This window comes from Guillardia theta, assembly GCF_000315625.1.
Source record: "Guillardia theta CCMP2712 unplaced genomic scaffold GUITHscaffold_32, whole genome shotgun sequence".
Lineage (NCBI taxonomy): Eukaryota > Cryptophyceae > Pyrenomonadales > Geminigeraceae > Guillardia > Guillardia theta.
Window position 1 is genome coordinate 278,080 of NW_005434642.1, and position 14,979 is coordinate 293,058.

A 14,979-nucleotide genomic window follows, 5' to 3' on the forward strand; every position below is an offset into this window, starting at 1 on the left:
GAGGATGTGGAATCAGCGAGGATGATGACTTTGTCGTCGATGAAGATGGGCTCTCCCAGCAGCCATTGCGGGATTTCATCGTCCGTCATGAGGCGTGGGAGCGGCTTCTTGCCCGTCCTCGCGTACTCTTCCTCCTGTCGAGCCTTCTCCTTCATGTCCATCTCGTTGAACAGGTCGATCTCCTCTTGCGATCGCGCAATGAGCTCGTTCACCTCCTCGTCCGTGTGCACCTGCTCCTTCGCCTGCTCCATCTTGCTCTCGAACTCCTTCGCCAGCTTCTGCTTCAGTAACTCGTGCGTGTCCTCCACGTCGGTCCGCAGGTTGAACCTCCCGGTCTCGATCGCCAGGTCCTCGTTCGCCAGCCTCGTCTGCGCCCTCTTGTTTACCTTCTCCTCCACTGTGTTGGGGGTGATGAGTCGCAGGACGAGGCACTGCTTCGTCTGCCCCAGTCTGTGCACGCGGGCCTTTGCCTGCTCGTCCATCATCGGGTTCCAGTCGCTATCGTAGATGATGACCGTGTCAGCTGTCTGGAGGGGTGGTCAAGGGGGAATAGGACCGGTGTTGCATGCTCACCTGCAGGTTGATCCCCTGGCCTCCTGCCCGCGTCGAGAGCATGAAGATGAAGTATTCGGAGTCTTCGGCATTCCACAGCTTCATCATGTTGATCCTGTCTTCGGAGGAGCTCTCTCCGGACAAGACAAGATGCTTGTATCTTTTCATCTCGCAATACCTGCGACACAATCATCATGGGATGAAAGTAACGAGGACAGATATGAGAAGGAATGGTGATGAGAAGAGGAGCGAAGAGAAGATCGGAGGGGGGAGGCAGAGGTGATCGAGTCATCGGCATGATGATAACGAGAAGGAGGAAGAGGAGGAGGAGGAGGAGGAGGAGGAGTATGAACGAGGGGAGGAGAACAAGAATTACCCCTGGAGGATGTGTAGTAACTTGACCATCTGGCTGTAGATGAGCACGCGATGATCCGCCGCTTGCAGCTTAGGCAGGATGCGGTCGAGGAGCTCAAGTTTCCCGCAGGAGCGAATGAGAAACTCGTTGCCGAGGAAGTACTCGTCGAAGAGGAAGGGATGGTTGCAAACCTTGCGGAGCTGGGCGACTCGATTGTTCATCTTCTTCTGCTTCGCGTTGCCGTACGTGTCTTGTGTCATGAGGACGTGATTCTCCGTCTGCAGATCGACACGCCCGCGGTCAGTAAGTGAACGCTCGTTGGCGCGGGGAGACGGGGAGGGACAAGATGAAAGCAGCAAGGAGAGAGAATGAAAAATGCAGAGAGAAGAAGGGAGGAGCGAGGAGGGAGGAGGGAGGAGGGAGGAGGGAGGAGGGAGGAGCGAGGAGGGAGGTAGTCTACAATGAGGAGAGAGGGTGAGACAGAAGGTGGGCATGCAGACGGCAGCAGAACGGCGCAGGGGGTTGAGCTGGTCGACCTGGAGGTAGAGAACTTTCTGCAACGAGGAGAACTCGCACTTGAGGATGTTCTCGCGGGTCTCCGGGAGCTGCATGATGTCTTTGAGATCAGCTTTCAGCCTCCTCGTCATGAAAGGGCGCAAGATGGCGTGAAGGCACTTGATCAGAAACTCCTTCTCCTCGTCGTCCACCTGAGGGGATGGGCGTCAGTCTGGGAGGTCAGCGAGAACTTCTGGGTGCTCACGTCAACTTCGTCGTCTCCCGTCCTGAAAGGTTTCGAGAACCATTCTTGAAAGTCCTCGTTGGTGTCGAAGACCTGGAGATTCGGGAAGGGGGGAAAGCAGCGCAACGCACGGGAGAAAGGGGGGAACGAAGGAGATGCGAGGAGGAGGGGAGAGAGACGACGGTAGGAGGGGCAGACAAGACAGAAGAATGTCATTCGCTGATGATCCTCTCCTCACTTCTGACCTCGGGCAACAGAAAGTTGAGAAGAGACCAGAGTTCATGGATCTCATTCTGCAGGAGCAAACACGAGTCAACGGCCGGGATATGACCACGAGGAAGCGAGAGAGCAGAAAGAGCAAAGATCAACAATGGAAGGGAGCTGGAAGAGAGGAGAAAAAGAGAGGAGGAGGAGAGAGGAGGAGGAGAGGAGGAGGAGAGACGAGGAGGAGAGGGGAGAGAGGACGGGAGGAGGGGAGGGGAAGTGAGCTAAGGTCAGAAGACGAGCCTGCAGCGGGGTCCCCGATAGGATCAGTCGATGACTGGCCCTGTAGCCATTGCGTCCGGTCAAGCACGAGAAGAGCTTGCTCTCCCTATTCTTCAGTCGATGTCCCTCGTCGACCACCAGGTAGGCCCACTGAACCGCCTTGAGCCTCTTGGAGTCCACCTTGTCCATCACAAGCTCGTACTGCAGCCTCCATCAGCTTCCTCCTCCCTCCTCCTTCATCCGGCGACTGTGTACCTGCACTATGAGGACGTTGAAGTTCCCAGTCTTGATCTGAGTGTTGAAGAGCTCCTTCCTCTCCGCCGGCGTCCCCTTGTAGACGATCGCGTTCACCTGAGCACGGGGACAGGGTCAGCAGCTGTTTCCCAGCATCGGGTCAGACCGTTGGGGCCCATCGCTCGAATTCATTTTGCCAGTTGGACAGGGTGGAGAGGGGAGCGATAACCATGAAGGGACCATATTGATGTTTCTTCTCGATGAGGTGAGTTATCATTCCGATCACCTGCAACATGTCACCCGACAGCGTTTGCAGACTTGCAAGCCTCGATCATGAAGGCCATGGAGAACACGTGCAGTCACGGAAGAGATGAGGAAGGGAGATCACCTGCACTGTCTTGCCCAAACCCATCTCATCCGCAAGAATCCCGCTCAAATTGTTGTTATACAGATTTACCAACCAATTCACCCCTTCGATCTGATACGCTTTCAGCTTCAAGCTCTCATCTCCCATGATAGTAGCCTGCAGAAAACTTCAGCAGACATGGAGGCAAAGCAAGAAAGCATGTCATGTATCACTTGCTCTTCGATCACTTCATTGACCGGCATGTTGAACATGTAGGTCGTCAATGCAGATCTCTCCATCCCATCCATGTTCATTCCAACCTGACAAGTGGCATGAGACAGATCGACTTGCAAGCTCATCATACGCTCTCTGCAACTGCCGCTGTCTGTTTGTTGATGTTTGCCCCTAGCTTGATCATGTAATCATCCATTTTTTGCAGGACTTCCTTCATCCTCTCATTCTTGGAGTCTTGGATGTGTTTGCGATACTCCGCGATGTTGTCTGCCTGCAAGACTTGTACATCAAGAGCAGCGCAGAGCAGATGAGTTGCGAAACCTTGAGCGCCGCCATCCTCTCCCTCTTCTCCTTCTCAGCTTGCCGCTGCTTCTCTCTCTCCCTCTCTCGCACTTTGCGGACGATCTCTTTGGTGAGCTTCCGCATGAGATCTCGCTGTTCCTTGAAGTGCTGTCGGAAAGCAGCATGCGCCTCCATCACGCCCTCAAGAAACTTCGTCTGCTTCACTGCAACCTTCTTCAGATGCTCCACTTGGCTGATCTTAATCCAATCCTCCCGCGTCTCGTACTCGAACGACCTGCCGTCCGTCGCGCAGGGTCGCTGCATGAAAGGGAGGACGTCGACTCCAGGGAGCCCTGAGAGCGGGTGCTCATCCACGACGTGCTGCCGAAGGCGTCTCTGTATGCAGTGCAACCTCAAAGTCGCCAGCTCGGTCTTGTTGCGAATGTCCTGCAGGCTCATGTTGGGAGGAGGCTTCTTAGAAGCCTGCAGCTCTTCCTCAAGGACTCTCCTCCTCTCCCGCATCCTTGCTTCTATCGCTCGCCATCTCGACGAGGCCCCTGCTTCCAGCTCTTGGAAGAACGTCAAGGGAAGGGACCAGAACTGCGGGTGTTGGGCCTTGCGTCTCCAGTCCGACCTGCACGCGACCGTTTACAAGGGGAGGAGGAGAGCATGGAAGAGGACGTACCCCTGTCTCTCTAGGTCCATGGCGGGGTGGGAAGCGGTGCTGCAGTCTTCAACGGTGCCTCCCGCGCTCTTCATCAAGGACACGGAGGGAGAAACGTCAGATTGGAGCAGCTTCACGATCTTCAACTGAGCTTGAAGCCGCTGCATGTTCAGCTCGCTCCATCCTGCCGACATCTCTGCCATGGACCGCCTGCTCTCGCCGTCCTCTCCTCTCACATCTTCGAGCCCTACCGCGCCATGCAGGTTTGACTCAACAGGGTTTTTTATATTTGGATCGCACAAAAAATTTGAAGCCGGTAGGGAGGAGAGGGGGGAGGGAGAGGGGGGAGGAGAGGGGGGAGGCGAAGGGGACGAGGGAGGGGGAGGGGGACGAAGGGGACATGCAGCGGCTTCAAGCTCACGAAGGGGACGAGGGAGGGGAGGGAGGCGAAGGGGACGAGGGAGGGGAGGGAGTGAAGGGGGTACGAGAGGGTAGAGAAACGAAGAGCGAGGCGAGAAGAGATGAACTTGTAGGAGAGTGGAGACTCGGGATGAAGTGAAGACTTTTCAAACGGAAGCTAACTCAGGAATGAATAAAGAATATGGTTGCGGTCGTAGAGGAGCAGGAGCTGAGCATGAACAAGCTCGATGTTGCATGCTGCCCCTAGTTCTTCGACTTCTCCCCCGGGATCGAGTCGCCGCTGCAGGTCCTGGCCCCCACAAGTTCATCAGAATGACCAGCCCACAACAAGCATCTTCCTACCTGGCGAACCCTCCTTGCACCTTGCGGTTGTTCCAGTTCAGAGTCTCCATGACACCGTTGAACCAGTCGTCCTCTCCGCCACTCCGAGCAACGAGAGGAAGCGGCCACTTGGACGTGATCACTGTGACCGACCAGCCCTGTGCATGCAGATGTGACTTGTACATGAGAGTGAGGGAGGGAGGGAGACGGGGAGAGGAACGAGTGCTGGCGACAAGTTGGAGCAGGAGAGGAGGATGGGAGAGAGGATCAACCTTGCTCAGCGACATCGCGTTCCTTCCATCGAAGGAGCACCACGCTGAGACCGAGGAGTCCACGGGGACCTACTCACGTCTGAGCACCTTCTCTACCTCCCGGGCAGCAGACCTGGAGCCTTAACGTGACGCTGTCGGGGAACACAATCGGCCGAAAGGAGAGGACCGAGGCGCAGATAGGAGTGAGGAGCATGCCGGGAACGTCCTGCCCTTCCTCGTCAGCTTCGTCTCTAGCTCCTCCTCATCCTCCTACCGGGTGGACCATCGAGCCTCCAGCAGCCAGCGAGTACGCTGTCGAGCCTGTCGGAGTAGCGACGATGATGCCGTCTCCTTGCGATGCACAGACGAATCCTGAGGGGGCAGATGAATCGAGGGGAAGGCGGGGGAGGCGGAAGCGATCCGGGCTTACGGTCGTCACAGAAGCACTCGATGTTGGTCAGGTAGGGAGAGGGCCCTCGGTCCACGCTGACCTGAACCCAACGATCATCCTGGGATGTATGGAGATGTCCTCCGCGACCTCGTTCAATGTGATGAAGTCCGCGATCTTCCTTCTCATGTCATTGTGAACCGTACACCACAGACGCGTCCGGATTTCGACCTTGGCATGAGAAAGTCAGTCGGAGAGGACACACAGCCATTGTCAGCCGCACTTTCATCTCATTGCGCATCACTCTTGTAATGACCTGCAACGTTGAGAAACAACGTGAGGGTGTCTAACAAATGCACGATATGCACAAACATCGGGTTCCTTCAACAGGACAAGAGATCAGGAGAATAGATGAGAATACCTTCTTGTAATCAGAGAAATCAAAAGGAGTCAGAAACCCCAGGCTCCCCATTGCTAAATAATATTCAGATCACCCTGCTTTGAACATCAACAAGAGAGTAATACCGAAAGAAACTATTGGAGGGCAAGGACCATTGTAAAGTCCATTGACCCACATGATTGTCCCATCTCCCCCCAGGCATATCACAAAGTCTATCGATCGCAGAGTGTCTGGACAGTATTGATTGGCAGTACATCCAGCTGAGAGCCGATTGTCAGGACGTTGGATGCAAGTCCATGGACAGAGCATTACGTGGTCCGAGGCTAATCAGCCATGGCAGATCAGGGAACTCGGCCTTCACTGCCGGCTCAACTGCAACCTTTGATGTTGAAGGCTCGTCAGAAAGTGTTGAGCTGAAGAGAACGAGAACAGATGCAAGCAAAGGGAGTAAAATAACCTGAAGGTTCTTCTCATCTCGAAGGAAATGAGCAACTTCCTTCAAGGCCAGGGATAGCGGAGGAGCCTGATCATGGTTTCAGGAGTTCAGTCTTGAGGGCTGCCATTACGACATTCGGTTTCTTGATTATGAGGACCAGCTGTGGCTTCGAGTCGAAGTTGAGATTGACCTGTAACAAGCCTTCACGCGTAGGAATCGGAGGGTCTGCGCTCATACCAATCGATTCGACTGCGAGGCCCACTCAATGTTTCCATTGTTTCGCCGCTCGTACTGGCAGTACTCGTTGTTACATTGTAGGATCTTGATCCCGGCCCCTGCAACTACGTCACTAGTCCCCGGCAGTGCAGCATGCATCGGGAGCTCACTCTTGGCCTCCGGCTGAGCATTCATCTGGCCGCTGGGGCATCAGGCTACGAGTCAGAGCCTACAAGGAGCACAGAGCTCTGCCATCCTCTCCCAGCTCCTCATACCTCTCAAACGACCCCGAGAAGCTCATCGGTTCAATGCGTCCCCTTGACCCGCCTCCTGCTGGTCTTCGCTGCCTCAATCCTGCCCACCGTGGAGCGCTCTCAGCATGGAGGACCCTCTCGCAACACCATGCAGCGCAGCATTTGCATCGCTCGCCGTCTTCGACTTGTTCTCCTCGTCTCCTACGCCGCTGCCATGGGCTCCAATGGACGCTCAACCATGACGAGTCCTGGAACACCAGACGACGTCCCCCACCCCCACCCCGTTCTCGAAAGCAAACTACCCGTCTACATGGGGGTACTTGCTTTCCCACTTCTCACCCCTGTCTCCTTATGTCTACTACCCCCACCAGTCGGTAAAGTACCCCGACGACCTTGGTGCAATGAACGTTCCAGTCGGAGATGGCATGGCAGGAAGGAGCGGCGATGAGAACAGCGAGGAGAGGGAGGAGAGCCAACAAGGAAGAGACAGAAAATGAGAAGAAGAGGAGGAAGATGGAGGAGGACAGATGAGACTGATGCGATAAGAAGAGAAAGGACAGGTGCAGTTCAGTGCAAGGAATTTGCGGAGCCAGGACATGTGCCCGGGTGAATGTTGCTAGGTGAACACGGATTGTCAAAAGTTGTGTCAATGGCTGCAATGTTTAGAAAAGATGAAGAACCGAATTCGTTCCTCATCGTTTCGGAACGCATTGACAACAGGGGATGGTTTTGTGTGAGAGCGAGTCGAGTTCATTTTTCGATGAATCTGAACAAACTTGCCAGTAGATTGTTACGCAAAGATCAGTAACCATGTTTTATCCTTTCATCTGCTGAAGTGATATACCATCCCTGCCATTGACAGAAGGGGCCTTGCCATGGTGACTGATTTTGTTTATTCTTCACAGGCCATGTCCTGTCCTGCCGGAGCCAAGCGAGTCGTCAAGAAGTTCCATGCACATTCTCAGAGAGAAGGAGCAGGTTTCATAGTCAGACGTCCTATAGGAGGAAGCAGCTTGTCAGATCAAGAAGCGGATCCCTTCCTTCTCCTAGACGAGCTTCCGAGAACCAACTATGCTCCTGGCGAATTTCCAGGCGCGCCATGGCATCCCCACCGTGGGTTTGATACCGTGATGTATATGAAGGAAGGACGTGGCGATCACGAAGACTCGTGAGAACTTGGCGCATGCTCTTGTCCTGTGTTGATCCTCTTGCCTGCCAGGATGGGAAACAAAGGATCGCTCACGGATGGTGATTGCCAATGGATGACAGCAGGAGGTCGAGATGAGTCTCCTCATGCTTGGAAGGACTGACATGGTTTGCTTCAGCTGGTATCCTCCACAACGAGGGAACAAACCATCCGGGAGGATATCTGCATGGCTTCCAGTGCTGGATCAACCTGCCCAAAGAGAAGAAAATGACGCCTCCGGCTTATCAGGTAAGTCCTTTTGCAGATTGTGCAGTTTCGAATGTTGCTGGCCTGACTGGCTCTTGCAGGACATCAGATCTTCTTCCATCCCGGTTGTCACATGTAACGACAAGGTCAAGGCGAAAGTCATTGCTGGGTCTTGCGCTGGTCAGGATGCTGTGTGCCAAACCATCATCCCCGTACAGTACATCGACTTCATGGTCCAGCCGGGCGGAGAATTCACGCATGATGTGCCGGCTGAAATGGAGACGGTCATCTTTTATGTCTACAAGGGTTCGGCCATGTTAGGCCCCGAACAAGTCGTGGCCAAAGAGGTGCTATCAATTTCTGATTGCCTTTCTCCTCCCCTCCATTCCTCTCCTCGATCTCTTCATTTATCTCACTCCTCTCCCTGCTTCTTTTCGTGTTTCCATCTTCTATCATTGCTTCTTTTTGCATCCTTTTGGCTTGTTATTCTTAAGATATCTTACAATATCTCAGGGGGACACCTGCTTGCTTGATCCTCGAGGAGGCACCAAGGTTTGGTTTAAGGAAAGTCAGAATGAGGTGGCGCTTGTCGTAAATTTGTACCTCCTCTGAATGCCCACGACTACAGGAACTTGGCTTCCTGCTCCTGGCTGGGAAGCCGATCCGAGAGCCCATTTCGCGGTATGGACCTTTTGTGATGAACACGAAGGAAGAGATCAGGCAAGCCTTTCTCGACTACCAGGTAGAAAGAGAGAGTAATTACTGCAGGGTGTTAGTATGCTAAGTTGAGTGTGCAGAGTGGCCAACTTTGCAAGATCAAGGGAACCATGAGAAAGATTTGATGCCTAAACTCCATTTCGAAGAGGAAATGAAGTCAATATCGCTTCCTGGTTTGATGATAATTAAAAATGACACGATTAAGTCTTGCTTGCTTTCATGGAAGATGTATCTCTCGGCAGTCTTGCCTCGTCGTTCAGTGTCCTCTTGATTCATCGTGAGGGGATTTAAGGGGATCAACGGGAGTGAGCGGAGGTCTTTACAACGTCCAGCGAAGTGCTCAAAGGAAAAAGAACTGTTGTAGCAGGGAACCAGAGCGAGAGATATGCAAACAGAGTGCGTGACCTCCAGCACAGATCTTCGAGTCGATGTGGCTCAGACGCATGACAGGTGAAGCAGCAGCTCTCTGAAGCTGACTGCTGTTGCCTCACTCCTTGGAGCGGAATCTTGAAACAAGCTGATAGGACATCGGAGGCCATGGCGATCTCGGGAGCGGATAGCAAGCGAAGTAGAACTTCATATCGTCACATCGCTCAGAAGATCATTTCTGGACTTTTTGATGCATACTAGCGGTTCGAAGAGAAATGCCAGTCCTCAGCCATGCATGCTTGAACAACTGAGCAGGAGTAGAAGCTTGAGGGACTAGCTTAATAAACTGAAGCCAATCCAGTCTAACACTGCATCTGTGGCATGCGTTTGAAAACTTCCAAACCGCTTGTTGGAAAAACACAGAATCAATTCCACCTCCTCCACGTTCAACTTTTTGTGCTTTCTGATGCAAACTGTCGTGTTGTCTCATCATAAATTTGTCTCATCATAAATTTGTCATGTTGACATTTGAATTCTTGGTGTGTGTTGGCTCCATGCATCATCGTTCGAAATGGTTTGCCCAGATTGGTAAAGGAATTGAATTCAAGCTCATGATATTTACGGTGTTAACATCATTTTCTGGATTTGTACCATCACGAAGAGACCTGCGGGTAGGGCAAAGGGAAGCCCCATGCCTGTAGCTTCTTGGAGTATCCCAGCTACTATTATGGCTCCGGCCAGGTACAGCACAAAGGAAGGGATATTCGAGACATTCACTCTCCATCCCCTTGCTTCTGCAACTTCATCATTGTTCGTATCCAACTGCTCTGTTTGTCCCCGACGGCTCTTCAGCGTCGCTTGCCCTCCTCTGCCATGTTGTGCCCTGTCGGCCGCCATGTGAATGAAACCAGTTCCATCTCGTGTCTACGCCGTTACGTTTTCGTTGCATTCCGTCTAGGCGTGCAAAGGCGTGTAGAGACTCTGGGGGGCCGCGAGACTGCGACCCTTCGGTTGTTGCTGATTTCGGTGGGTGGGGTGCATGTATGACCTACCCCATTAATTCAGGTCAAAGCACTATCAGATAGACGGGTACTGGAAAACATTTCGGGTGGTGAATAGGACTACAATTTTTGGAGGGGGTGGTACTGTTCTGTGTTGACTGGGTCGTGTACCCCCGTACCCCATGGTGTGACCAACTACCCCTTCAATTCAGGTTTTGGACCCCGTGAATATCCCCTACCCCACACACCCCTACCCGTATCTATGTTCCTCTTACCCACCGCAATAACTGAACTACCCCCCTCGGGTTTGTTGCACCCTCTTTCATAAAACAAACTAAAGTACCCCTTACCCCCTCTTACCCCGAATACCACCCCACCTTAGATCAGGCGGTTGAAATGGGGTAATATACCCCTACCCCCTGGAATGACCAAAGCTACCCCGTACCATCTAGAGGATCAGGCTTCTTCACCATGGCAGAGGAGGCAGCAGGAGCGGCGGCGGCGGCGATCCGCGCGAGCCTGACAGAGGCCTTTACGCCCGTGATCGCGATCACACTTGGTTCAGGATGCGGAGATGTAGCAGATGCTATCAAGCCTGTGAAGGTCATCAACTACTCTGATATCCCGGGTTTCCCAGTGAGCACAGTGCAAGGCCATGCTGGACAACTGATCCTCGGGCATCTTGCGGGAGTACCGATTGTTGGATTGAAGGGAAGGGTACACTATTATGAGGGAAATCCTAGGTCAATGGTTGTCCCCGTGTACACCGTGAAGCTCCTTGGCGCCAAGTACCTCATGATCACCAATGCATCGGGATCGCTCAGGGAGGAGATGGGGCCGGGTGCGCTTGTGGCGCTGACAGATCACATGAATTTTAGCGGAGCAAACCCGTTGATAGGGCCGAACAGTGATGGTATGGGGCCTCGCTTCCCCAGCCTGTACAATGCGTACGACCCGGAGCTTCGGTCGATCCTCCTGGACATTGCAAAGGACAAGGACGTAAAGGTGCACGAGGGCGTGTACGTGGGGACGTCAGGGCCCTCGTTCGAGACGCCTGCTGAGATCAAGGCGTACAGAGTACTAGGAGGAGATGTGGTAGGGATGTCAACCGTCGGGGAAGTTATCCTTGCTCGCCATTGCGACCTCCGAGTATGTGCCATCTCTGTGGTGGTGAACTATGCGGCAGGGATGACCGACCAGCACATTACTCACGAAGAGACCTTGCACTTCACGAAGCTCGCAGCTGAGAGGGTGGCAACTTTGGTAATGGGGTGGGTCCAGCGCGTGTCGAATTTGTAGAGGCAGAGGTCACTAGCTGACGACAGGAAGAAGGAAGATCGTTGTACCTGTGGGAGAAGAGTTTCACATGCTGTTAGCTCAACTCTCAAAACAAAGCTGCAGGTTTCAACAAATAAATTTTTTTGCACATGTTTGCTTCATTGGAAGCCTGAATGGAATTTCCTCATTGACCTGTGCTAAAGAATCTTCCTGCTCTCCGCAATGATCGTCGACTGTGTATGAACAAACAGGCTAAGATCTAATCCTTCACAGCTTTATGATCAAGATCTTTTCCCCGTCCACCACCATCAAAACATTATCTGTTCCATGTCCTTTGGCACTTGAAATGCTCAACGGCCGTATCGCGAGCCAGCAGAGCCATAAATATCTTGCGAGTACTGGGAGCCGCCGTTAGCTCCAACAGTACGTCTATGTTCTTACCGTGGGCGAGAAAGCATTTGGTCTTGCCATCCCAGCAGTGTATCCCCCTTGATTGCCATATTTAGCCGCCATGCCTCCCCGGTCGTAAGATCGCTGCATTCCTAGATCTGCTTTGATTCAAGTCAGGTGGCGAATTGACTGATCCTCTCGTGTTCCAAGTGCTACCTCGTACAGGCTGCTCAGCTGGAGCAGATCCATCACGACTGTTGTACAAGGAACCTCCTTCGGGCATCGCAGCCAACTGCATCTTTGCATCACAAGACTATTTCCTGCGTGGAGAGCAAGTGAGAGAGCTTACATTGGATTTGGGAACGTAACGAGGACGGCTATCGTCCAGCTCAGCCTAAAAGTGGGAATGTGAACGGGAACTGATGACAAAGAGTACAGCAATAAAACCTGAAGTCGTTGCATGGCGGTTGCGAGACTGGAAGCTGGGCGGCGGGATGCCTCGTCACTCTGCAGGAGAAGTCAAGGAGGAGCCCGCATTCGACGTGTATTCTACCCCTCGCCGTGCTGGTGGGTCCGCGCTACGACTACGTGTGGAGGCCTCTGTGTTGCATTGTTCAGTTCCAAAAGAGCAAGCAAGAGCAAACCAGGCAAGGAATCTCACCAGGCACCGGATAATTCCGAGATGCTGCAATGGAAATCCCGCGGTTGGCAATGCCGTATGACTGCAAACATCTAAGATACGATGGGACCTTGAAATAAAAATTTCCATACACTCGATTCTTCTGCTCTCTCCCTGCTGCCGTAAAGTCCAGAAGTGCCAGCAGTATACATGCTTGCTTGTGCCTGGACATCAAGCTCAGACCGTCAGGGATGGTGTTTGGAAGCGCGAAAGAGGGAAACCTGAATTTCGGCTTGCCGGGCACGAGCTCTCGCTAGATCTTGCCTTGCACGTTCAACAGGATCTTCATCAGGACGAATGCCAGATCTAGCCTAGTACACCAAACATTAAAAACACAAAATGTGTACAGTGAAACGCCAATGCAGGTTACCTTGATTCCCGAGTTGGAGCCATACAGCGATTGGTTATCAGCATTCGCGACATTGAGGCTTGAGTCAGGAGTCGAGTTGATCTCATATCGGGATCCCTCAGAGGGTGTCCTAGAGGGTCTAGCCATCTGTTGAGCAACTGGCTCCACAATTTGCACAGGTGCCTTGCTTATGCTTTGTGGCTGCAGACATTGGCATGTCATTGAAAAACATGTTCCAAAACCTAGTCCAGATGTATACCACAAAAGTAGGATTTCGCGCAACACTTGCTGATCTATTCCCACGGATGATAATCGTCTGATATTCGAGGTCTGGGCTTCGTCTGTAAAGAAACATTCAACAGGCATGTCCTGCCGTATTTTCTAATGCAAAAATAGTTGAAAGCATCAAGGACTTTGAAAAAACTGACAGTTGCAACAGAAATTTGAATTCGTTCTTACTGAACCACAATTTTGAACACTTGTTGGCATAGAGCATATCAAGTATGGAAACGTGCAGAAAGTTTTCTTCTGGCATGGACTCACCTCAATCGAAGAATGACAGCTGTTGAAGGTCTGCCAATGATGAATGTTCTAAGCTTGGCTAAATCACATCCAAATTCTACTGGATTATCTATGGCAAGAATTATTCAGTGCGCAAGTGCATGTGTGCAAGCAGATACTTACCATCTACTCCAATAATGCAATCGCCCTCCAACGGACGTGGTTCAGCGAGAGAGGCAGCTTCACCCTATATGTATCACAGTTCTAAGCAACTTGCTGAGTTCTTTAAAGATTTACCTCAATGAGAGACTTGATGTACATTCTTCCATCGTTCTTCTGTTGAAAAACAATGCCGATCCCCACTAATCCTGTTGAGTTCGAAGCGGAGGTAGGAAGTGGTGACGCACTGGGTGGAATCACGTTGGTGGGTGTCGCATTGGCCATCCGGTTGATTTCATGATGACGCTCATGGGCAGGAGAAGGTGCAGAATTGATTGGCCGATTATAGATTGACTGTTTCTTATCTTCGCTTGGTCTTCTTCCCAACAAATCGGACTGTGCATATTCTCGTTGACGATCGTACTGACGCAGAGCCGCTGCTCGGTCGTCGTTGTGGATTTCATTCTGGACTGGGGTTGTCATGCCATTATTTCTATTGTCTCCGGAAGGGGAAAAGGTACTGATGCGATCATGTACTCCAGAGGGACTAAACAGGTTGGAACGATCGCTGGGTTGTTGAACTGGGTCGCTTTGACGATAACCTTCATCCCTTGACACAAGTCTGTATGAACCAGATTCCTGAGCAGCTCTTCGATCCTGGGAACTGTACAAATCATCGTTGCGAGGCTGTTGAACGAAGGAGGGCTGATTCATATGTATGGTAGGTTGAGGTAGAAGAACATTAGGGCGCTCAAATGACAAGGCACTTTCATCCTTTCGGACATACGAGGATTGAACGTTCACGGGAGGCTGCCCAGGTTGTGCAGCTGGAGCGACGGGCATTTGCGATACAGGGACCTGACGGTCATAAGCATAGTTGCCTGTCTGATATGAGGCCATCCTATCGTATCCGTAGGACTGGCTCCTCGGAACCTGCTGAACTGGCTGTGGTTGCATGTATGAAGGCGATGTGAACTGTCTGACCTGCGGCTGATACTGAAATGCTTGAAACTGCGTTGGCTCTGGCTGAGGCTGCACCTGGTATTGCATTTGATACGATTGGTACCGCTCTTCTGGAGGGCTAACGCCCCCGATGGGTGTGGGCGCTTGGGGGCGAGAAGCGCCATAGTAAGAATCATAGCGCAGATATGACATTTCAAGAGGCGAGAAGTGTCAGATATGACAACAAAATTTTATCCTCCTGGTAATATCTTGACGGGATTTTGCTCTGTAGGTTGAAACGGACAGCTTGACCTCTTCAGTATTCTTGTGATAGCAAGAAGGTAAAAGTCTAGCTCCGTGGAGGTCGAAGCTGTAAAGGCTGAGTGAGGAGCAACAAGCTGGGTCGAGACTGGGGATGGGACAGACAAGAGATGTAGGGCACTCAGAAGAGCAGCAGGAAGGTTCGGGAGAGGAACAGCAGAGGAATGGGCGGGGGGAATAGCAGAGGGAAATGTCGCCAGAGCGGCTGAGCGGCTGAATGATGAGGGCGAGAGGGTGGCAGAGGTAACTTGGCAATACAAGTGGGGGTAGGGTAGTGCTCATCTTTGAAAAGGGTGGTGTGT

General features: G+C 52.3%; 7 protein-coding genes across 7 annotated transcripts; 2 read left to right on the top strand and 5 right to left on the bottom strand.

The window, feature by feature from the left end:
- Positions 1–155: 155 nt before the first annotated feature.
- GUITHDRAFT_48360 (hypothetical protein) lies at positions 156–2,273 on the bottom strand (the record flags this gene model as incomplete). The annotated part of the gene is made up of 7 exons (XM_005832951.1): positions 156–527; positions 574–730; positions 929–1,128; positions 1,444–1,614; positions 1,668–1,739; positions 1,892–1,933; positions 2,112–2,273. Coding segments are annotated over 7 exons (1,176 nt in total), but the record flags the coding sequence as incomplete, so codon positions are not given.
- A 72-nt stretch (positions 2,274–2,345) lies between these two features.
- Positions 2,346–2,892, bottom strand: GUITHDRAFT_70967 (hypothetical protein; the record flags this gene model as incomplete). Its single annotated transcript, XM_005832952.1, has 3 exons — positions 2,346–2,483; positions 2,533–2,652; positions 2,755–2,892. Coding segments are annotated over 3 exons (396 nt in total), but the record flags the coding sequence as incomplete, so codon positions are not given.
- Positions 2,893–4,555: 1,663 nt separating this feature from the next.
- GUITHDRAFT_163085 (hypothetical protein) lies at positions 4,556–6,833 on the bottom strand (the record flags this gene model as incomplete). The annotated part of the gene is made up of 15 exons (XM_005832953.1): positions 6,600–6,833; positions 6,495–6,526; positions 6,346–6,443; positions 6,242–6,298; positions 5,985–6,195; positions 5,798–5,932; positions 5,694–5,746; positions 5,556–5,588; positions 5,423–5,503; positions 5,315–5,375; positions 5,159–5,256; positions 5,018–5,110; positions 4,906–4,974; positions 4,655–4,791; positions 4,556–4,601 (listed from the first exon to the last, which is right to left on the bottom strand). The coding sequence occupies exons 1-15, from the start codon at positions 6,623–6,625 to the stop codon at positions 4,556–4,558; spliced, it is 1,230 nt and encodes a 409-aa protein (XP_005833010.1). The 5' UTR covers positions 6,626–6,833.
- A 403-nt stretch (positions 6,834–7,236) lies between these two features.
- On the top strand, positions 7,237–8,813 carry GUITHDRAFT_108069 (hypothetical protein; the record flags this gene model as incomplete). Its single annotated transcript, XM_005832954.1, has 8 exons — positions 7,237–7,311; positions 7,484–7,746; positions 7,798–7,853; positions 7,904–8,013; positions 8,073–8,318; positions 8,485–8,550; positions 8,600–8,713; positions 8,769–8,813. The coding sequence occupies 8 exons, from the start codon at positions 7,237–7,239 to the stop codon at positions 8,811–8,813; spliced, it is 975 nt and encodes a 324-aa protein (XP_005833011.1).
- GUITHDRAFT_152509 (hypothetical protein) lies at positions 8,789–9,960 on the bottom strand. The gene has a single exon (XM_005832955.1). The coding sequence runs from the start codon at positions 9,225–9,227 to the stop codon at positions 8,985–8,987; it is 243 nt and encodes an 80-aa protein (XP_005833012.1). The 5' UTR covers positions 9,228–9,960; the 3' UTR covers positions 8,789–8,984.
- A 548-nt stretch (positions 9,961–10,508) lies between these two features.
- GUITHDRAFT_163087 (hypothetical protein) lies at positions 10,509–11,357 on the top strand (the record flags this gene model as incomplete). The annotated part of the gene is made up of 1 exon (XM_005832956.1): positions 10,509–11,357. Exon 1 carries the CDS (start codon positions 10,530–10,532, stop codon positions 11,355–11,357), a length of 828 nt encoding a protein of 275 aa, XP_005833013.1. The 5' UTR covers positions 10,509–10,529.
- Positions 11,358–11,686: 329 nt separating this feature from the next.
- GUITHDRAFT_108071 (hypothetical protein) lies at positions 11,687–14,569 on the bottom strand (the record flags this gene model as incomplete). The annotated part of the gene is made up of 14 exons (XM_005832957.1): positions 11,687–11,734; positions 11,778–11,884; positions 11,943–12,018; positions 12,076–12,120; positions 12,174–12,233; positions 12,280–12,326; positions 12,388–12,448; positions 12,498–12,569; positions 12,627–12,716; positions 12,776–12,955; positions 13,014–13,095; positions 13,298–13,385; positions 13,439–13,502; positions 13,553–14,569. The coding sequence occupies 14 exons, from the start codon at positions 14,567–14,569 to the stop codon at positions 11,687–11,689; spliced, it is 2,037 nt and encodes a 678-aa protein (XP_005833014.1).
- Positions 14,570–14,979: the final 410 nt, after the last annotated feature.

What these genes read in the sequence shown, in the direction of transcription:
- GUITHDRAFT_152509 (XM_005832955.1), bottom strand. Translation starts at nt 9,227, where the DNA reads ATGGCCTCCGATGTCCTATCAGCTTGTTTCAAGATTCCGCTCCAAGGA.